Source organism: Nesoenas mayeri, assembly GCF_963082525.1.
Source record: "Nesoenas mayeri genome assembly, chromosome: 35".
Classification (NCBI taxonomy): domain Eukaryota; kingdom Metazoa; phylum Chordata; class Aves; order Columbiformes; family Columbidae; genus Nesoenas; species Nesoenas mayeri.
Genome location: NC_137576.1, coordinates 254,883 through 275,886, shown reverse-complemented (window position 1 = coordinate 275,886; position 21,004 = coordinate 254,883). Strand labels below are relative to the sequence as shown.

The following is a 21,004-nucleotide window of genomic DNA, read 5'->3' as shown; positions in this document are numbered from 1 at the left end:
GGGGGGTGTGGCAGGGCGGGGGGGTGGTGACGCTCTCCGCCAATCAGCGCCGGGAAGGGCGGGCGGCGCGGTGCACGCCGGGAGGTGTGGCAGGGCGGGCTGACGCTCTCCGCCAATCAGCGGTGGGGGAGCGCGGTGCACGCCGGGAGGTGCGGCCGGCGCCCATGGCCGAACCGGACGGTAACGGGGCGGGGGGGACGCGGCGGGGACAGCGGGACCCCCCGGGTGACCCCGGTGACCCCCCGGGTGACCCTGCTGACCCCCCGCTCCCCCCCAGCTCCCGGTACCCGCGGGGACGCGGACGAGCGGGACGCGGAGTCCCCGGTGAGCGCCGGGAGCCGGGCCGCGCCCCCCCCCCGTTACCGGAACCCCCCCCCGTTACCGGACCCCCCCCGGTACCGGACCCCCCCCGCTGACCCCCCCCGCTCTCTCACAGGCGTCCGACCCCGAGCTCGGCGCTGCCGCCGATAACGACAGTAGGTTGGGGGGCGGCGGTCGCCGTTAATGAGCGGTGGTCGCCGTTAGGGGGTGGGGGGCGGTCGCCGTTAATGAGCGGTGGTCGCCGTTAGGGGGTGGGGGGCGGTCGCCGTTAATGAGCGGTGGTCGCCGTTCAGGGGCGGGGGGCGGTCGCCGTTAATGAGTGGGGGGGCGGTGGTCGCATTAAGGGGCGGCGGTCGCCGTTAAGGGGCAGGGTGCGGCGGTCGCCGTTAATGAGCGGGGGGCGGTGGTCGCATTAAGGGGCGGCGGTCGCCGTTAATGAGCGGGGCGGTCGGCAGTCGCCGTTAATGAGCGGGGGGCGGTGGTCGCATTAAGGGGCGGTGGTCGGCGGTCGCCGTTAACGAGCGGTGGCCGCCCCTGTCCCCGCAGTGGAGCTGCTGCGCAGCCTGCTGTCGCGCACGCTGGGGCTGGGGGCGGTCGCCGGTCCCCGTTAACGAGCGGTGGTCGCCCCTGTCCCCGCAGTGGAGCTGCTGCGCAGCCTGCTGTCGCGCACGCTGGGGCTGGGCGCGGACCCTCCGGAGCGGGTGCTGGACGAGCTGTCGCTGGAGGGAGTCAGCCGCTTCCTCAGCAGCGCCCGCTGTACGGCCCGGGGGGTCCCTGTGGGACCGGGGGGGCTCCTGGGGGTCCCTGTGGGGCTGGGGGGTCACCCTGAACTGTGGGGTCCCCTGTGGGTCTGGGGGGTCCCTGTGGGTCTGGGGGGTCCCCATGAACTGGGGGACTCCTGTGGGGCTGGAGGTCCCTGTGGGGATGGGGGGTCCCCATGAACTGGGGGGCTCCTGTGGGGTTGGGGGTCCCTGTGGGGCTGGGGGGCTCCTGGGGGTCCCTGTGGGGCTGGGGGGTCCCATGAACTGGGGGGCTCCTGTGGGGTTGGGGGTCCCTGTGGGGCTGGGGGGCTCCTGGGGGTCCCTGTGGGGCTAGGGGGGTCGCCATGAACTGGGGGGTTCCTGGGGGTCTGGGGGGTCCCCATGAACCAGGGGGTCCCTGTGGGGCTGGGAGGATCCCCATGAACTGGGGGGTTCCTGGGGGTCTGGGGGGTCCCATGAACCAGGGGGGTCCCTGTGGGGCTGGGAGGATCCCCATGAACTGGGGGGCCTCCTGGGGGTCTGGGGGTCCCCATGAACTGGGGGGGTCCCTGTGGGTTCTGGGGGGTCCCTGTGGGGCTGGGGGTGTCCCCATGAATTGGGGGGTCCCCGTGGGTCTGGGGGTCCCTGTTGGGCTGGGAGGGTCCCCATGAACTGGGGGTCCCTGTGGGTTTTGGGGGTCCCTGTGGGTCTGGGGGGTCACCATGAACTGGGGGGTTCCTGGGGGTCCCCATGAACCAGGGGGGTCCCTGTGGGACCAGGGGGGCCCCATAAACTGGAGGGCTCTTGGGGGTCCCTGTGGGGCTGGGGGGGTCCCCATGAACTGGGGGGTCCCTGTGGGGCTGGGGGTCCCTGTGGGGGGTCCCCATGAACTGGGGGGTTCCTGTGGGTCTGGGGGGGTCCCCAGGGGGCCACCATGAGGCTGGGGGGGTCCCTGTGGGTTTGGGGGGTCCCTGTGGGTTTTGGGGGGGTCCTGTGGGCACCCCCCCTTAATTCCTCTTTATCTCCCCCAGGCAAGAACATTGTGTGTATGGTGGGCGCCGGCATCTCCACCTGTGAGTTTGGGGGGCTCTGGGGGGGGTTGGGGGATTTGGGGGGGCCCTGACCCCCCCGCCCCCCGTGTCCCCCCCCCCGCAGCCGCCGGGATCCCCGACTTCCGCTCCCCCGGCACCGGGCTCTACGCCAACCTGCAGAGCTACGACCTCCCGTACCCCGAGGCCATTTTCGAGATCGGCTTCTTCAAGGTGACCCCCCCCCCCCAAAAATACAGATTTGGGGTGTCCCGGGGGGGGGCAGTGTCCCCCCAGCCCCCCCCGGCCCCTAAAACTGCGTGTGCCCCCCCAGAAACACCCGGAGCCGTTCTACGCGCTGGCGCGGGAGCTCTACCCGGGCAAGTTCAAGGTGAAACGGGAGCGATCTGGGGGGGTCCCTGTGGGTTTGGGGGGTCCCTGTGGGTTTGGGGGGGCCTGTGGGTTTGTGACCCCCCCCAAACCGTGTCCCCCCAGCCCACGCTGTGTCATTACTTCATGCGGCTGCTGCAGGACAAGGGGCTGTTGCTGCGCTGCTACACCCAGGTTTGGGGGTTCAGGGGGGTTTGGGGGGGTCCCATGGGGGGTCTGGGGGTCCCGGGGGGGTCACAGTGTCCCCCCCAGAACACTGATGTACTGGAGCGGGTGGTGGGGCTGCAGCCCGAGCGGCTGGGGGGAGTTTGGGGGTTCGTGGGGGGTTGGGGATTTGGAGGGGGGCTCAGGGAAGGTTTGGGGATTCAGAGGGGGGTCTGGGGGTTCAGGGGGGTCTGGGGGTCCCAGGGAGGGTCACTGTGTCCCCCCCCCAGAACACTGATGCACTGGAGTGGGTGGTGGGGCTGCAGCCTGAGTAGCTGGGGGGGATTCAGGGAAGGTTTGGGGGTTCAGGGGGGGTTTGGGGTTCAGGGGGTATTTGGGGGTCCCGGGGGGGTCTGGGGTCCCAGGGGGGTGACAGTGCCCCCCCAGAACATCGACGCCCTGGAGCGCGTGGCGGGGCTGCGTCCCGAGCGGCTGGTGGAGGCGCACGGCACGTTCGTCACGTCGCGCTGCCTCAGCACCGCCTGCGGGCAGCGCTACGGGCTGCGCTGGATGGAGGGTACGCAGGGGCACGGGCACGGGGACGGCGCCGCCCCCCACCCCGGTCACACTGCGCCCCCCCCCCCGTGTCACACTGTGCCACTCATGTCCCTGTGCCCCGCCCCCGTCACACTGTGCCCATCATGTGTCTCCCCCCCATCACGTCACACTGTGCCCCCCCCGTCACTGTGCCCCCCCCATCACACTGTGCCCATCATGTGTCCCCCCCCATGTCACGCTGTGCCCCTCCATGGCACACTGTGCCCCTCATGTCCCCCCCCATGTCATACTGTGCCCCCCCGTCACACTGTGCCTCTCATGTCCCCCCCCGTCACACTGTGCCCCCCCCACCACGCTGTGCCACTCATGTGTCCCCCCCCGGCACACGGTGCCCCTCATGTCCCCCCCCATGTCCCTGTGCCCCCCCCGTCACACTGTGCCCCCCATATCCCCCGTCACCCCCATGTCCCCCCATCCTACCCCATGTCCTTCTGTGTCCCTCCATATCCCCCTCTGTCCCCACGCCCCCCCCCATATCCCCCCATCCTACCCCATGTCCCCCTGTGCCCCCCCCATGTCACCCCATGTCCCCATATCACACTGTGCCCCCCATGTCGCTGTGCCCCCCCATATCACACTGTGCCCCCCCTGTGGTCCCTATATCACTTTCTGTACCCCCCCCCATGTCCCCGTGCCCCCCCATGTCCCCGTGCCCCCCCGCTGACGCCCTCCCCCATTCCGCAGAGCGCATTTTTTCCTCCCTGGTCCCCAAATGTGAGAAGTGTCAGGGGCTGGTAAAACCCGGTGAGTATCTTTTTTGGGGGGGGGACGGGACACAGAGCCCCCCCACACACCCCCAGGGGGGGCACAGGGCCCCCCCGGCCCCTCCCTCACCTCCCGCCCCCCCAGACATCGTGTTTTTTGGGGAGAATCTCCCCTCGCGCTTCTTCACCCTCCTGCAATCGGTGAGTGCCGCTTTCTATTTTTGGGGTGGGTGTGGGTTTTTTTTTTTGAGGGGGGGTCCAGCAGCCCCCCCAGACTGTGGGGGACACACCGGGGGGGACACACAGCGGTGACACCCCCCGTGTCCCCCCCCAGGACTTCCAGAAGGTCGACCTGCTGCTCATCATGGGCACCTCGCTGCAGGTCCAGCCCTTCGCCTCCCTCGTCAGCAGGTGGGACCCCCCAGGGACCCCCCCAGGGACCCCCCCAAACCCACAGGGACCCCCCCCAAACCCCCAGGGACCCCCCCCCTGCTGTGACACCCCCATTCTAATCTGCCCCCCCATAGGGTCCCCACCAACACCCCCCGGCTGCTCATCAACAAGGAGAAGACGGGGCAGGTGAGGATGAAACTTGGGGTGCAATGGAATTAGGGGGGGGTGGGGGCACTGAGGGGGGTCAGGTGGTGCTGCCCCCCCCCCCATCACCCTCATTTTGTGTGTCCCCCCCCCAGAGTGACCCCCTGATGTCCCTGATGGGCTTCGGCTGCGGGATGGACTTCGATTCGGACAAGGCGTACAGGTTGGGGGGGGCATGAGGGGGTTTGGGGGGGCGCTGTGGGGCTGGGGGGGCGCTGGGGGTTTGGGGGGGTCCCCATGGATCTGGGGAGGGGTCCTTTGAGTTTGGGGGGGCCACTGTGGGGCTGGGGGGGGAGTCTTGTGGGTTTTAGGGGGTCACTGTGGGGCTGCGGGGGGCACACTGTGGGGATTGGGGGCCCCCGTGGATCTGGGGGGGGGGTCCTTTGGGTTTAGGGGGGGCGCTGTGGGGGTTTTGGGGGGTCCCTATGGATCTGGAGGGGGGGTCCTTTGGGTTTGGGGGTTCTTGTGGGTTTTAGGGGTCATTGTGGGGCTGGGGGCATTCTGTAGGGTTTGGGGGGGTCCTGTGGATTTTTGGGGGGGGGGGGGGGCATGGATTTGGGGGGGCGGGTCCATGTGGGTCTTGGAGGGGTGTCTATAAACTGGAGCACCCCTGTGGTTCTGGGGGGGTCGATGTGGATTTTGGGGGGGTCCATGTGGGTCCCCATGGGTCTGGGGAATCCCTGTGGGTTTTGGGGGGTCTATGTGGGTCTGGGAGGGTCCCCATGAACTGTGGGGGGGGGTCCCTGTGGGTCTGAGGGGGTCCCCATGAACTGTGGGGGGGTCCCTGTGGGGTTTTGGGGGGGTCCCTGTGGGTTTTGGGGGGTCTATGTGGGTCTGGGGGGGTCCCCATGAACTGTGGGGGGGTCCCTGTGGGGTTTTGGGGGGTCCCTGTGGGTTTTGAGGGGTCCCTGTGGGGTTTTGGGGGGTCCCTGTGGGGTTTTGGGGGGTCCCTGTGGGTCTGGGGGGGTCCATGTGGGTCTGAGGGGGTCCCCATTAACTGGGGGGGGGTCCCTGTGAGTTTTGGGGGTCTATGTGGGTCTGGGGGGGTCCCCATGAACTTGGGGCACCCCTGTGTGTCTGGGGGGGTCCCTGTGGGTCCCCCCCTCACTCTGCCCCCCCGCAGGGACGTGGCCTGGCTGGGGGAGTGTGACAGCGGCTGCCTGGCCCTGGCCGAGCTGCTGGGATGGAAGGTACCCCCCCCCCCGCCCCCCTCAGGGGGATTTTGGGGTCCCCGAGGGGGTTTTTGGGGGGTGTCGTCCCCCCCCATCACTCACCGCTGTTTCAGGAGGAGCTGGAGGAGCTGATGCGCAGGGAACACGCGGCCATCGACGCCAAGGCCCGGGGGGGGGCCGAGACAACGCGGCGGGGGGACAAGGAGCCCCCGGGGGGGGACAAGGAGCCCCCAGGAGCAGCCGGCGGGGCCCAGGGGGGGCCCCAGGACCCCTCGCCGTAGCGGGGAGGGGGGGCCGTGGTTACTGGGGCTGCGTCGTTGTGCAATAAAGCGCTTTATTCCTAAATCGCGGATGCGTTTTGCGGGTCCCGCGCGGTTCGCGGTCCCTGTCACGTCTCGGGGGTCGCGGCGTCGCCACCTGAGGGGACGCGGTGGGCGGGGCCAGGGCCAACGGGCGCTGGCCAATCCGAAGAGACGATTGAGGAAGGTTGCCAATCAGAGCGCGGCGGGGGTTGATAGGCGGGAGGGTTAGCCAATGGGTGGGGGGGGTGTCCTGGCGGGAGCGGTTGAAGAGGTTGGGGGGGCGTGAGGGAAAGCCGTCAGAGCCCACGACAGTTGATTGACGTTGCTGTTGACCAATAGGCTGACGAGCCGCCGCCGAAAAGCCCTCTGGGAGCACGGTGGAGGCGGTAGACGAAGGCGGAGTCTGAGCGCAGGGCCATGAAGAAGGGCGGGGCGCCGATCTGACAGACAGCCGCTCCAGCCAACCACTTCGGAGGGCGGGCGGACGGCCGCGGATGGCGACCAATGGAAGACCGCAGAGAACTTGACGGGCAGAATCCGGCGCGCCCAATGAGAGCGGAGGGCGCCGCCGGCGGCGGAGGCCAGCCAATGGGCCGCGAGCCCCGCCTTGAGTGGCGGAGGGGCGGGCCAATAGGGGCGTGGCGGAGGCGGCGCGGCGGAGAGAGGCGCCATGTCGCGGCGGCGGTGGCGGGGCCCGCAGAGCGCCGAGGGCAGCGGCCGCGGGGGCGACATGGGGAAGATGGCGGCGGGCGGGGGCGGCGGGGGCGGCTCGGGCCGCTACTACGGGGAGGGCGGCCGAGCGCCCAAGCGCCAGAAGACGGAGAACGCGGAGCCGCCGCCTCACGGGCCCGGCGGGCCGGGGGGGGCCGGTGGCGGGCCCGGCGCTGCCGGAGCGGTGAGAGCGGCCGCGCTTGGGGGGGGCGAGGGGGGAAATGTGCCCCGGGCGGGGGGGGGGGGAGGGGGAAATGAGGGGGGGGTGAGCACCACGAGGGCGAAAAAAGTGAGAAAAATGCCTTTAAACACAAAAAAAGGGGGAAAATGGGAAGAGGTTGGGGGGGGGGGCACCCTGGTTTCACACCCCCCCCCCCCCCCCAGCACCAAGTTCAGAACCACCCGGGGCAATTTGAGCTGAGATCCCATGGGGGTTATTTTAGCGGTGCCCCAAATAGCTGTAATTTTGGTGCAATAAAGAGGCTTTTTGGGGTCTGCACTGACTAAGAGGGGGGGGTCTGATTTTTATTCCCCCCCCCCAGTGTCAAATTCAGAACCACCTGGTGACAATTTGAGCTGAGATCCCATGGTGGTTATTTTAGTGGTGCCATAAATATATATGATTTCTTGCAATAAAGAGGCTTTTTGGGGTCTCTGCTGACTGGGGGGTCTGTTGGGGTCTGCGCTGACTTGGGGGGGGATCTGATTTTTATTCCCCCCCCAGCATCAAATTCAGAACCACCCGGTGACAATTTGAGCTGAAATCCCATGGGGGTTATTTTAGTGGTGCCATAAAATATATATGATTTATTGCAATAAAGAGGCTTTTTGGGGTCTGTGCTCATTGGGGGGGTCTGATTTTTATCCCCCCCCAGTGTCAAATTCAGAACCACCCGGTGACAATTTGAGCTGATATCCCATGGGGGTTATTTTAGTGGTGCCCCAAATAGCCATAATTTTGGTGCAATAAAGAGGCTTTTTGGGTTCTGTGCTGACTGGGGGGTCTGTTGGGGTCTGCACTGACTTTGGGGGGGTCTGATTTTTATCCCCCCCAGCATCAAGTTCAGAACCACCCGGTGACAATTAGAGCTGAAATTCCCATGGTGGTTATTTTAGCGGTGCCACAAATAGCCACAATTTATTGCAATAAAGAGGCTTTTTGGGGTCTGTGCTGACTAGGGGGGGGTCTGCACTGACTTTTGGGGGGGTCTATTGGGGTCTGCACTGACTTTGGGGGGGGTCTGATTTTTATCCCCCCCCAGCACCAAGTTCAAAACCACCTGGTAACAATTTGAGCTGAGATTTCCATGGTGGTTATTTTAGTGGTGCCATAAATATATATAATTTATTGCAATAAAGAGGCTTTTTGGGGTCTGTGCTGACTGGGGGGTCTGTTGGGGTCTGCACTGACTTGGGGGGGGGGTGGGGGCTTATTTTTATTCCCCCCCCCAGCGTCATATTCAGAACCACCCAGTGACAATTTGAGCTGAGATCCCACGGTGGTTATTTTAGTGCTGCCGCAAATAGACACAATTTATTGCAATAAAGATGCTTTTTTTGGGGAGGGGTCTGATTTTTATTCCACATCCCCCCCAGCGTCAAGTTCAGAACCACCCAGTGACAATTTGAGCTGAGATCCCACGGTGGTTATTTTAGCGGTGCCGCAAATAGCCACAATTTATTGCAATAACGAGGCTTTTTGGGGTCTGCGCTGACCCCATGTGTGTCCCCCCCCCAGGAGAACTACGACGACCCCCACAAGACGCCGGCATCGCCGGTCGTGCACATCCGGGGGCTGATCGACGGCGTGGTGGAGGCCGACCTGGTGGAGGCGCTGCAGGAGTTCGGCCCCATCAGGTGAGTGGGGGGCGGCGGAGGGTGTTTTGGGGGGCGGCGGGGGGTGTTTTGGGGGGCGGCGGTGCCGTGGGGGGGTGGCGCTGAACCCCGTTGTTGGTGCCGCAGCTACGTGGTGGTGATGCCGAAGAAGCGGCAGGCGCTGGTGGAGTTCGAGGACATCCTGGGCGCCTGCAACGCCGTCAATTACGCGGCCGACAACCAGATCTACATCGCCGGCCACCCCGCCTTCGTTAATTACTCCACCAGCCAGAAGATCTCCCGCCCCGGCGACGCCGACGACTCCCGCGGGGTCAACAACGTGCTGCTCTTCACCATCCTCAACCCCATTTACTCCATCACCACGGTGGGTTGTGCAGCCGGGGGGGTGTGGGGGGGGTGTTTGGGGCGGGCGGTTCGTTTTGGGGGGTCCCCGACGCCGCTGGGTCCATTGTGCCCGCAGGACGTGCTCTACACCATCTGCAACCCCTGCGGCCCCGTGCAGAGGATCGTCATCTTCCGCAAGAACGGCGTCCAGGCCATGGTGGAATATCCTTGCGTGGTTTAGTGCTCGCGTTCCCTAATTATCGCCCCCCTTTAGACACCCAAACCCCCAAAAATGATACTTTTAGCCCCATAAATGTCCTTAATGCTGCGGATGTTCAACTCGGCCACGCTTTGGTTCATCACGCTCAACCTAAGTGTTTCCTAATTATAATTTCCACTTGAGCACACTTTGGTTCATCCTGCTCGGCCTGAGTGTTCCTCCAATTATCACCCCCCTTTAGACACCCAACCACCCAAAAATGACATTTTTAGCCCCATAAATGTCCTTAATGGTGTGGACGTTCAACTCGGCCACACTTTGGTTCATCCCACTCAACCTGAGTGTTCCCCAAATTATCACCCTCCTTTAGACACCCAGATCCCCCAAAAAGGTGGGTTTAGTCCCATAAACGTCCTTAACGCTGCGGACTTGACCACGTTCTGGTTCATCCCGCTTGGCCTGAGTGTTCCCCAATTTATCACCCCCCCTTTAGACACCCAGCCACCCAAAAATGACATTTTTAGCCCCATAAACGTCCTTAGCGCTGCGGACGTTCGACTCGGTGCAGAGCGCGCAGCGCGCCAAGGCGTCCCTGAACGGCGCCGACATCTACTCGGGCTGCTGCACGCTGAAAATCGAGTACGCCAAGGTACCGACACCCCAAATGTGGCCCCCACCCCCCGTGTGCCCCCCCGGCGCCGATTGACCCTTTTCCGCCTGTTTTTCCCCCAGCCCACGCGCCTGAACGTGTTCAAGAACGACCAGGACACCTGGGATTACACCAACCCCAACCTCAGCGGACAAGGTAAAACCCGGGGGTGTTGCTCAGCCACCCCCCGCACTTTTGGGGTGAAAACAGCCGATTTGGGGGTTCATGTAGGGGGTGACAACACGCGGAGTCGTTGCGTTCGGTGGTGGTTTGGTGTTTCGCTGGTTTACAGCGGTTGTTGGGTGGGGGGAGCGCCGCGGGGTTTGTGCCTCTTGGATTGTGAACTGGAGGGTGACGAGTTATGGCGGGGGACACTTGGGGATGCTATTTGGGGGTAAAACACTTTGTTTGGGGGGGGAACCTCTGTGATTTTGGGGGGGAACCCCTGTGATTTTGAGGGGGAACCTCTGTGATTTTGGGGGTATAACCCCTGTGATTTTTTGGGGAACCCCTGTGATTTTGGGGGGAAACCCTGTGATTTTGAAGGGGAACCCTTGTGATTTTGGGGGGAAACCCTGTGATTTTTGGGGGCGATAACCCCTGTGATTTTTGGGGGGATAACCCCTGTGATTTTTGAGGGGATAACCCCTGTGATTTTTGGGTGGAAACCCTGTGATTTTGGGGGGATAACCCCTGTGATTTTGAGGGATAACCCCTGTGATTTTGGGGGTAACCCCTGTGATTTTGGGGAGGTAGCCCCTGTGATTCGGGGGGTAACATCAGTGATGTTGGGGGGGAACCGCTGTGGTTTTAGGGGGTGCCGCGGGGCCTTTCCCAGCTCCCGATGGTTTGGTTTGGCACACGAGGCGGGGGGGCCGCCGGCCCGCGGCGATCCCGCACACACACCTCAGGGTTAGAGCCGCTCCTAAAGCCGCTCTGACCGGAGAGCAAACACCAGAAACAGCAGCACACCGCGGCCACCACACCGCGGACACCACACCATGGCCACCACACCACGGACACCGCGCGGCGCCGCGGACACCCGGCGCTGCGCACCAGAGACACTGTAACGCTCCCATGGCGCCGCAAGGCGGCAGAGCGGGCCGGGAGCGCACACAGAAGAGAGGAACACGCTCGGGAGCAGCACTCGGGAGGCGGAACACAGCTACAGTCCCACTGCCACACAGAAAAGGTCCAGTTCCACACAGAAAAGGTGCAATTGCAGGAGGCCGAGCACAGAAAACACGAGTTTTCACACAGAAATGGCCAGTTTCAGGAGGTGAGACACGCTGGGCGCCATTTTGCACACAGCAAAGGTCCCATTGCAGGAGGTGGAACACAAGAGAAACACCAATTTCCACACAACAAAGGTCCGATTTCAGGAGTCGGAACACAGAAAACACCTTTTTCCACATAAAAATGTCCAGTTTGAGGAGGCATTAACGTGGGGAGCACCATTTTCCACACAGAAATGTCTCATTCAGGAGGTGGAACACAGTGGGCGCCATTTTGCACACAGCAAAGGTCCCATTGCAGGAGGCGGAACACAAGAGAAACACCAATTTCCACACAACAAAGGTCCGATTTCAGGAGTCGGAACACAGAAAACACCTTTTTCCACATAAAAATGTCCAGTTTGAGGAGGCATTAACATGGGGAGCACCAATTTCCACACAGAAATGTCCCATTCAGGAGGTGGAACACAGTGGGCGCCATTTTGCACACAGCAAAGGTCCCATTGCAGGAGACCCAATACAAGAGAAACACCAATTTTCACACAGAAAAGGTTCAATTTCAGGAGGCGGAACACAGAAAACACCATTTTCCACACAAAAACGTCCCATTTCAGGAGATGTTAACACGGGGAGCGCCAATTTCCACACAGAAATGTCCCATTTCAGGAGGTGGAACATGCTGGGCGCCATTTTGCACACAGCAAAGGTCCCATTGCAGGAGGCGGAACACAGAGAAACATGAATTTCCACACAGCAAAGTTGAAATTTTGGGAGGTGAATCACGCTGGGCACCATTTTGCACATCAAAATGTTGCATTTCAGGAGGCTGAACACAGGAAACACCATTTTCCACACAGAATTTCTGAGGTGAAACACAGGGAAGTATCATTTTCCATAGAGCAAAGGTCCCATTGCAGGAGGCGGAACACAGAGAAACACCAATTTCCACACAGAAAAGGTCCAGTTTCAGAAGGCTGAACACAGAAAACTTCATTTTCCACACAGAAAAGGCCAATTCGAGGCGGCGTTAACATGGGGAGCGCCATTTTGCACACAGCAAAGGTCCCATTGCAGGAGGTGGAACACGCTGGGCACCATTTTCCACATAAAAATGACCAATTTCAGGAGACCCAACACAGAAACACCAATTTCCACACAGAAAAATTCAAATTTTGGGAGGAGAAACATGGGGAGCACCAATTTCCACACAGAAGTGTCCAATTTCATGAGGTGAAACACGCTGGGCGCCATTTCGCACACAGCAAAGGTCCCATTGCAGGAGGCGGAACACAGAGAAACACAGATTTCCGCACAAAAATGTCCAATTTCAGGAGGCGGAACACAGAAAACAGCAACTTCCATACAAAAATGTCCAATTTCAGGAGGTATTAACATGGAGAGCACCATTTTCCACACAGCAAAGGTCCCATTGCAGGAGGCGGAACATGGAAACACCGTTTTCCACACAAAAATGTCCAATTTGAGGAGGCATTAACATGTGGAGCACTTGTTTCCCCACAGCAAAGGTGCAATATCAGGAGGTGAAACACAGAAACACCAATTTCCACACAAAAGTGTCATATTTGAGGAGGTGAGACACACTGGGCGCCATTTTCCACACGGCAAAGGTCCCATTGCAGGAGGCGGAACGCAGGAAAACAGCAATTTCCACACAAAAATGTCCAAGTTCAGGAGGTATTAACACGGGGAGCACCATTTTCCACACAGAAATGTTCTGTTTCAGGAGGCATTAACATGGGGAGCGACAATTTCCACACAGAAATGTCCAGTTTGAGGAGGCATTAACATTGGGAGCATCATTTTCCACACAGAAATGTCCCATTCAGGAGGCGGAACACAGAGAAACACCAATTTCCACATAAAAATGTCCAATTTCAGGAGGCTGAACACAGAGAAACAGCAATTTCCACACAGGAAAGGTCCCATTACAGGAGGTGGAACCCAGAGAAACACAATTTTCCACACAGAACGTCCAATTTCAGGAGGTGAAACACGCCGGGCACCATTTTCCACACAAAAATGTGCAATTTCAGGAGGTATTAACATGGGGAGCACCAGTTTCCACACAGAAATGTCCGATTTCAGGAGCTAAAACACGCTGGGCGCCATTTTCCACATAAAAATGACCAATTTCAAGAGGCTGAGCACAGAGAAACCCCAATTTCCACACAGAATTTCTGAGGTGAAACCCAGGGAAATATCAATTTCCACACAGCAAAGGTCCCATTGCAGGAGGCGGAACACAGAGAAACATGAATTTCCACACAGAAATGTCCAGTTTGAGGAGGCATTGACATGGGGAGCACCAATTTCCACACAGAAATGTCCCATTCAGGAGGTGGAACACAGAGAAACACCATTTTCCACACAGAAAAGGTCCAATATCAGGAAGCAGAACACAGAAAACACCATTTTCCACACAGAAATGTCCAATTTCAGGAGGCGAAACACGCTGGGCGCCATTTTGCACACAGCAAAGGTCCCATTGCAGGAGCTGAAACACAGAGAAACATCAATTTCCACACAGCAAAGGTCCGATTTCAGGAGGCGGAACACAGAAAACACCATTTTCCGCATAAAAATGTCCAATTTGAGGAGGCATTAACACGGGGAGCACCATTTTCCACACAGAAATGTCCCATTCAGGAGGTGGAACACAGTGGGCGCCATTTTGCACACAGCAAAGGTCCCATTGCAGGAGACCCAATACAAGAGAAACACCAATTTTCACACAGAAAAGGTTCAATTTCAGGAGACGGAACACAGAAAACACCATTTTCCACACAAAAACGTCCCATTTCAGGAGATGTTAACACGGGGAGCACCAATTTCCACACAGAAATGTCCCATTTCAGGAGGCGAAACACGTTGGGCGCCATTTTCCACACAGCAAAGGTCCCATTGCAGGAGGCGGAACACAGAGAAACACCAATTTCCACACAAAAATATCCAATTTGAGGAGGCCGACCGCCATGTCCACACAGCAAAGGTCCCATTGCAGGAGGCGAAACACGCCGGGCACCATTTTCCACACCAACCCGTCCCGTTTCAGGAGCCCGCCCGCCATTTCCACGCAGCATTTCCGAGGCGAACCGCGGAGGAAAACCCCCCCATTCCTCACCCTTCGCGCCCTCGGTCCTCGCTGCGGATCCCGCGCCGTGAGCGGTTGCTGCCGAGCCCGCCGGCGGGTGTTGGTGTTGCTTTGGGTGTTGCCGTGTATGACTGTGGCACCGTGTAACGCAGGGGCCGCCGCGCTGGCCGGACGCGCCGCCTTTCAGCCGCGCTAACGCGCTCCCGGTAAGAGCCGCCCGGCCGCTTTAAGCGCCCACGGACGCTTTTGTAACTTGTGCCCCCCCCGCGCTGTAAGTAGCCCCTTTTTTTCCATCTTTCTAACCCAAAACGGCAGCTCTGCGCCGCGCTTATGGGTCTAAAAGGGGATAACGGCCATGGCGAGCGAGACGAACCATTCAGGCGGGGGGGGGGGGGGGGGGGGGGGCATTTGGTGACTATGATTTGGGCGGAGGGGGGGGAATTTTATTATTCAATGTTTATAATTTAATTAGAAATGTTGTTTTCTGTATATGTCATATGATTTATGGGGGGGGTGGGGGTCCCCAAGCCCCCCCTGGGGAGCGGTTCCCCCCCCCATGAGCCCCGTGTTGAGGTTTGGTGTGTCCCGCCCCCCCACAGGAGACCCCGGCGGGAACCCCAACAAACGGCAGCGGCAGCCCCCGCTGCTGGGAGACCACCCCGCCGAGTACGGTATGCTCGGCGGGGGCATGATATGGGGGGGTCGCGATATGGGGGGTGACGACATGGGGGGGTCACGACATGGGTGGGTCATGACATGGGGTGATGCGGGGGGGTCACAACATGGGGGGGGGTCATGACATGGAGGAGTGCGACATGGTGGGGGCACGACACGACACGGGGGGTCACGACACGGGGGGTGACATGGGGCAGTCACAACATGGGGGAGTCATGACATGGGGTCACGACATGGGGGGTCATGACACGGGGGGCGATACGGGAGGGTCATGACATGGGGGTTCATGACATGGGGGATCACGACATGGGGGGTGTGACATGGGGGTCACGACATGGGGGGGTCATGACACGGGGGTTACGACACGGGGGTCACGACATCGGGGGGGTTACGACCTGGGGGGGTCATGACACGGGGGTTGTGACATGGGGGTGTCATGACGTGGGGGGGGTCACGACATGGGGGGTCACGACATGAGGGGGCACAACACAGGGGAGTTGTGACATGGGGGGGTCACGACATGGGGGGTCACGACATGGGGGAGTCATGACATGGGGTCACAACATGGCAGGTCATGACACGGGAGGCGATACGGGGGGGTCATGACATGGGGGGTCACGACATGGGGGGGGTCACGACACGGGGGGCAACATGAGGGTTCACGACATGGGGCAGTCACAATACGGGGGGGTCGTGACATGGGGGGGTCATGACATGGGGGGGTCACGACACGGGGGTATCAGACGTGAGGGGGTTATCATGACATGGGGGGGATATCTCAACACAGGGGGTTATCAGACATGGGAGGGTTATAACAACTTGGGGGGTATCACAACATGGGGGGGATATCATGACATGAGGGGTTATCAGACGTGGGGGGGTTATCACGACTTGGGGGTGTTCTCATGACCCGGGGGGGTTATGGTGATGACAGGGGGGTCCCCAATCTCTGCCCCCGCAGGAGGCCCCCACGGCGGGTACCACGGCCACTACCACGACGAGGGCTACGGGCCCCCCCCGCCCCACTACGAAGGGCGCAGGATGGGCCCCCCGGTCGGGGGGCACCGCCGGGGGGGCCCCGGGCGCTACGGCCCCCAGTACGGGCACCCCCCACCCCCGCCGCCGCCCCCCGAGTACGGGCCCCACGCCGACAGCCCCGTGCTCATGGTGTACGGGCTGGACCAGGCCAAGATGAACTGCGACCGCGTCTTCAACATCTTCTGCCTCTACGGCAACGTCGAGAAGGTACGGCCGGCACGGGCCCCGCGGGGCCGGCGGGGGGCAGGGTCGTGGAAGTCAAGGTCAGGGAGGTCTGGGGGGGGGTATTAACCCCTGTGGGGCCAGTGGAGGGCAGAGTCGTGGAGGTCAAGGTCATGGAGGTCTGGGGGGGTTATTAACCCCCGCGGGGCCAGTGGAGGTCAAGGTCATGGAGGTCAAGGTCATGGAGGTCTGGGGGGGGTATTAACCCCCATGGGGCCAGTGGAGGTCAAGGTCATGGAGGTCAAGGTCATGAAGTGGGTCTGGGGGGTGTTAACCCCCACGTGTCCATTTGGAGGTCAAGTTCATGAAGAGGGTCTGGGGGGGTTATTAACCCCTGTGTGTCTGGTTTAAGGTCAAGTTCATGGAGGTCAAGTTCATGAAAGGGATCTGGGGGTTTATTAACCCCCGCTTGGCCAATTGGAGGTCAGGTTCATGGAGGTTGAGTTCATGAAGGTCGGGGGGGTATTAACCCCCACATGTCCATTTGGAGGTCAAGTTCATGAAGGGGGTCTGGGGAGTATTAACCCCCCTGTGTCCATTTGAAGGTCAAGTTCATGGAGGTCAAGTTCGTGAAGGGGGTTGGGGTGGGGTATTAACCCCTGTGTGTCTGGTTTAAGGTCAAGTTCATGGAGGTCGAGTTCATGAAGGGGGTCTGGGGGGTATTAACCTCCATGTGTCCGTCTGAAGGTGAAGTTCATGAAGAGCAAGCCGGGCGCGGCCATGGTGGAGATGGCGGACGGGTACGGCGTGGACCGCGCCATCACGCACCTCAACAACAACTTCATGTTCGGCCAGAAGCTCAACGTCTGGTGAGTGAAACAGCGGGGAGCCCCAAAATGGCCTGGAATTGACCCAAACCAGCCCCAAATTGACCCCAAAACAACCCAAAGATTGACCCCAAAATTGACCCCAAAATAACCCCAAAATTGACCCCAAACCAATGTAAGAATGGACCTGAAACCACCTCAAAATTGACGCCAAACCAACCTAAAAATGGACCCAAAACGACCTCAAAATTGACCCCCTAACCCACCCCACAGCATGTGGAAGCTGCGTATGGGGTGGAGGATGTGTGGGGTGCCCCATAGCTGCCCCATAGCTGCCCCACACCCGCCTCACAGCGTGTCGAAGCAGCAGCCATTGTGGGGCAGTGTGTGGGGTGGAGGATGTGTGGGGTGCCCCATAGCTCCCTGCCCCAGAGCGTGTCGAAGCAGCAGCCACCATGGGGCAGTGTGTGGGGTGGAGGATGTGTGGGGTGCCCCATAGCTGCCCCATAGCTGCCCCACACCCGCCCCACAGCGTGTCGAAGCAGCAGGCCATCATGCCCGGGCAGTCGTACGGGCTGGACGACGGCTCGTGCAGCTACAAGGACTTCGGGGGCTCGCGCAACAACCGCTTCTCCACGCCCGAGCAGGCGGCCAAGAACCGCATCCAGCACCCCAGCAACGTGCTGCACTTCTTCAACGCGCCGCTCGACGTCAGCGACCAGCACTTCTACGAGGTGCCGCCCTTCCTCCTCATCCTCACCTTCATCCTCATCCATCTTCATCCTCATCTTCATCCCCATCCTCAGCATCCTCATCCTCCTCCCTCCTCCTCAGCATCCTCCTCCTCCTCATCCTGCTGAGCATCATCATCATCATCCTCATCCTCCTCTCCTCCTCCTCATCCTCCTCTCCTCCTCCTCATCCTCATCCCCATCCTCCTCACCTTCATCCTCCTCCTCATCTTCATCCTCCTCCTCATCATCATCCCCATCAACGCGCCGCTCGACGTCAGTGACCAGCACTTCTACGAGGTGCCGCCCTTCCTCCTCATCCTCATCCCCATCATACTCATCCTCATCATCCTCCTCATCCTCGGCATCCTCATCCTCCTCCCTCCTCCTCAGCATCCTCCTCCTCATCCTGCTGAGCATCATCATCATCATCATCCTCATCCTGCTCTCCTCCTCCTCATCCTCATCCTCCTCCCCTCCTCGTCATCCTCATCCTCATCCTCCTCACCTTCATCCTCCTCATCATCTTCATCCTCCTCCTCATCATCATCCCCATCAACGCGCCGCTCGACGTCAGCGACCAGCACTTCTATGAGGTGCCGCCCCTCCTCCTCATCCTCATCTTCATCCTCATCCTCATCTTCATCCTCATCCTCATTTTCATCCTCATCCTCCTCCTCCTCTTCATCCCCATCCTCCTCCTCCTCTTCATCCCCATCCTCAGCATCCTCATCCTCCTCCCTCCTCCTCAGCATCATCATCCTCCTCCTCACCCTCATCCTCCTCCTCCTCACCTTCATCCTCCTCGTCATCTTCATCCTCCTCCTCATCGTCCTCAGCATCTTCATCCTCATCATCATCATCCCCATCCTCATCATCCTCCTCTCCTCCTCCTCAGCATCATCATCATCCTCCTCCTCGTCATCCTCCTCATTCTCCTTATCATCATCATCCTCATCCTTCTCCTCATCATCATCCTCATCCTCCTCTCCTCCTCATCCTCATCATCCTCCTCATCATCATCCCCATCCTCATCATCCTCATCCTCCTTCTCATTATCCTCATCCTCCTCCTCAGCATCGTCAGCATCCTCCTCCCTTCCTCATCATCCTCCTCATCCTCCTCCCCTCCTCACCCTCATCCTCCTCATCATCCTCATCCTCCTCCTCATCATCCTCATCCTCCTCATCACCATCCCCATCTTCATCCTCCCCATCCCCATCCTCCTCATCCTCCTCCTCTTCCCTGTCCCCATTTCCCCTTCTCTTCCTCCTCTCTCCTCCCTTTCTTCCTCCTCCTCCTCCTCCCCGTCCCTGGTGTTTCCTCCTCGCGGCTCCTTCCCCTCCCCTGCCCCTTCCTCCCCATTTCCCCTCCTCTTCCTCCCCCACCCCCTGACCCCATGACCCCCTGACCCCGTGTCCCCCTGCCCCCATGACCCCGTGACCCTCTGACCCCGTGCCCCCTGACCCTGTGACCCCATGACCCTTGACCCCACGTCCCGTTGCAGATCTGTGACGAGCTGGGGGTGAAGCGCCCGACGTCCGTCAAAGTGTTTTCGGGGAAGAGTAAGAGCCGGGGGGGTCCTGGGGGGTCCCTGCGGGGGGGCCATGCCAGGGGTCCCAGCCCCCCAGTTGACCCTGGAAGTGGGGGGGTGTCCCTGTTGGGGGGGGTCCCTGTGGGGAAATCGCAGCCCCTGGGCGTCCCTGTGTGGGGGAGGTGGTCCCTGCCAGGGGGGGGGGTCCCAGCCCCCCAGCAGTCCCTGTAGGGGTGTCAGTTCTGGGGGGGTGCTCCCAGCCCCCTGGGGTGTCCCTGCCGGGGGGGGTCCCAGCCCCCCAGGGGTTCCTGCCAGGGGGGGTCCCTGCTGGGGGGTCCCGGTCCCCAGGGGAGTGTCCTTAGCAGGGGTGACCTGGGTCCCCCGGGGTGTCCCTGTGGGGGCGTCAGTGCTGGGGGGGTCCCAGCCCCCCGAGGTTGTCAGTTCCTGGTGGGGGGGTCCCTGCTCCCCAGGGGTGACCTGGGCCCCCCCAGGGTGTCTCTGTGGGGGTGTTGGTTCTGGGGGAGTGGGGGTCCCAGCCCCAGAGGGGGTGTCCCTGCTGGGGGTGTCGGTTACGTGGGGGGTCCCAGCCCCCCAAGGGGTGTCCCTGCTGGGGGTGTCGGTTACGTGGGGGGTCCCAGCCCCCCAGGGGGTGTCCCTGCTGGGGGTGTCGGTTACGTGGGGGGTCCCAGCCCCCCAGGGGGTGTCCCTACTGGGGGTGTCGGTTACGTGGGGGGTCTCAGCCCCCCAGGGGGTGTCCCTAGCGGGAGTGTCGGTTCTGGGGGGGGTGTCCCTGTGGGAGTGCTGGTTCCAGGGGGGTCCCCGCGGGGGTGCTGGTCCCGGGGGGGGGTCCCTGCCCCTCAGGGGGTGTCCATAGCGGGGATGTCAGTTCCGGGGGGTCCCCGTGGGGGTGTTGGTTCTGGGGGGTGTCCCCGGGGGGGGGTCCCAGCCCCCCCAGGGGGTGTCGGTTGGGGGGGTCCCTAGCGGGGGTGTCAGTCCCGAGGGGGGTCCCAGCCCCTCAGGGGGTGTCGGTTCGGGGGGGTCCTTGCGGGGGTGTCGGTTGGGGGGGTCCCGGCCCCCCAAGGGGTGTCGGATGGGGGGTCCCTAGCGGGGGTGTCGGTTGGGGGGGTCCCGGCCCCCCAGGGGGTGTCGGTTGGGGGGTCCCTGTGGGGGTGTCGGTCCCGGAGGGGGTCCTGGCCCCCCAGGGGGTGTCGGTTGGGGGGTCCCTGTGGGGGTGTCGGTCCCGGAGGGGGTCCTGGCCCCCCAGGGGGTGTCGGTTGGGGGGGTCCTGGCCCCCCAGGGGGTGTCGGTTGGGGGGTCCCTGTGGGGGTGTCGGTCCCGGGGGGGGTCCTGGCCCCCCAGGGGGTGTCGGTTGGGGGGGTCCCAGCCCCCCAGGGGGTGTCGTTTCGGGGGGGTCCCTAGCGGTTGCGCCCCCCAGGCGAGCGCAGCTCCTCGGGGCTGCTGGAGTGGGACTCCAAGAGCGACGCGCTGGAGACGCTCGGCTTCCTCAACCACTACCAGATGAAGAACCCCAGTAAGTGCCGCCCCCCCCGACCCGCTGACCCCCCCCGACCCGCTGACCCCCCCGACCCACTGACCCCCTTCTCTCCGCAGATGGGCCGTACCCCTACACGCTCAAGCTCTGCTTCTCCACGGCCCAACACGCCTCCTAACGCCCCCCCCCCCCCCCGTTTTAACGGCCGGGCTCCGCGGGCCCCCCCGCTCCCACCCCCCCATTTTTAAGGAGAATGGTTGGACCCGCCCCCCCCCACCCCCTTCCCGCCTCTCAATAAACTCGTTTGGAAAACACGCAGCGTTTTGGGGGGGTTTGGGGGATATTGGGGTTTGGTGGAGGGGATGGCGGGGGGGGGTTTGTGTGGTCCCCCCACTGCGGGAAGGGGAAACTTCCGCCTCGGTGGGAAGAGGGAGGGGGAAAC

General features: G+C 61.8%; 2 protein-coding genes across 8 annotated transcripts; both read left to right on the top strand.

Moving 5' to 3' along the window:
- The first annotated feature begins 131 nt into the window (after positions 1-131).
- SIRT2 (sirtuin 2) lies at positions 132-6,051 on the top strand. Of its 4 annotated transcripts, XM_080361648.1 has the most exons (16): positions 132-180; positions 278-324; positions 437-476; positions 961-1,077; positions 2,093-2,134; positions 2,217-2,323; positions 2,424-2,480; positions 2,585-2,653; positions 3,071-3,200; positions 3,926-3,985; positions 4,091-4,146; positions 4,280-4,356; positions 4,473-4,524; positions 4,638-4,705; positions 5,666-5,732; positions 5,828-6,051. In XM_080361648.1, exons 1-16 carry the CDS (start codon positions 165-167, stop codon positions 5,993-5,995), a joined length of 1,173 nt encoding a protein of 390 aa, XP_080217774.1. In that variant the 5' UTR covers positions 132-164; the 3' UTR covers positions 5,996-6,051. The 4 variants fall into 4 exon arrangements, with proteins under 4 accessions (XP_080217774.1, XP_080217775.1, XP_080217777.1 ...); XM_080361649.1 differs by lacking the exon at positions 961-1,077; XM_080361651.1 differs by lacking the exon at positions 437-476 and having other exon boundaries at positions 151-180.
- A 623-nt stretch (positions 6,052-6,674) lies between these two features.
- LOC308051283 (heterogeneous nuclear ribonucleoprotein L-like) lies at positions 6,675-20,786 on the top strand. 4 transcript variants are annotated; one of them, XM_080361645.1, is made up of 13 exons: positions 6,675-6,911; positions 8,466-8,584; positions 8,690-8,927; positions 9,024-9,109; positions 9,660-9,756; positions 9,840-9,912; positions 14,703-14,774; positions 15,740-16,023; positions 16,726-16,847; positions 17,338-17,539; positions 19,044-19,101; positions 20,506-20,601; positions 20,682-20,786. In XM_080361645.1, the coding sequence occupies exons 1-13, from the start codon at positions 6,687-6,689 to the stop codon at positions 20,738-20,740; spliced, it is 1,731 nt and encodes a 576-aa protein (XP_080217771.1). In that variant the 5' UTR covers positions 6,675-6,686; the 3' UTR covers positions 20,741-20,786. The 4 variants fall into 4 exon arrangements, 3 of the variants coding, with proteins under 3 accessions (XP_080217771.1, XP_080217772.1, XP_080217773.1); XM_080361646.1 differs by having other exon boundaries at positions 16,656-16,847; positions 17,453-17,539; XR_013923457.1 differs by lacking the exon at positions 20,682-20,786 and having other exon boundaries at positions 16,656-16,847; positions 20,506-20,568.
- Positions 20,787-21,004: the final 218 nt, after the last annotated feature.

Excerpts from the sequence above, each read along its gene's own strand:
- LOC308051283 (XM_080361645.1), top strand. The coding sequence starts at position 6,687 with ATGTCGCGGCGGCGGTGGCGGGGCCCGCAGAGCGCCGAGGGCAGCGGC. Across the intron at positions 6,912-8,465 it reads GGCCCGGCGCTGCCGGAGCG|GAGAACTACGACGACCCCCA; the intron begins GTGAGAGCGGCC and ends TCCCCCCCCCAG. Across the intron at positions 20,602-20,681 it reads CTACCAGATGAAGAACCCCA|ATGGGCCGTACCCCTACACG; the intron begins GTAAGTGCCGCC and ends TTCTCTCCGCAG.
- SIRT2 (XM_080361648.1), top strand. Across the intron at positions 3,201-3,925 it reads CGGGCTGCGCTGGATGGAGG|AGCGCATTTTTTCCTCCCTG; the intron begins GTACGCAGGGGC and ends CCCATTCCGCAG. Across the intron at positions 3,986-4,090 it reads TCAGGGGCTGGTAAAACCCG|ACATCGTGTTTTTTGGGGAG; the intron begins GTGAGTATCTTT and ends CCGCCCCCCCAG.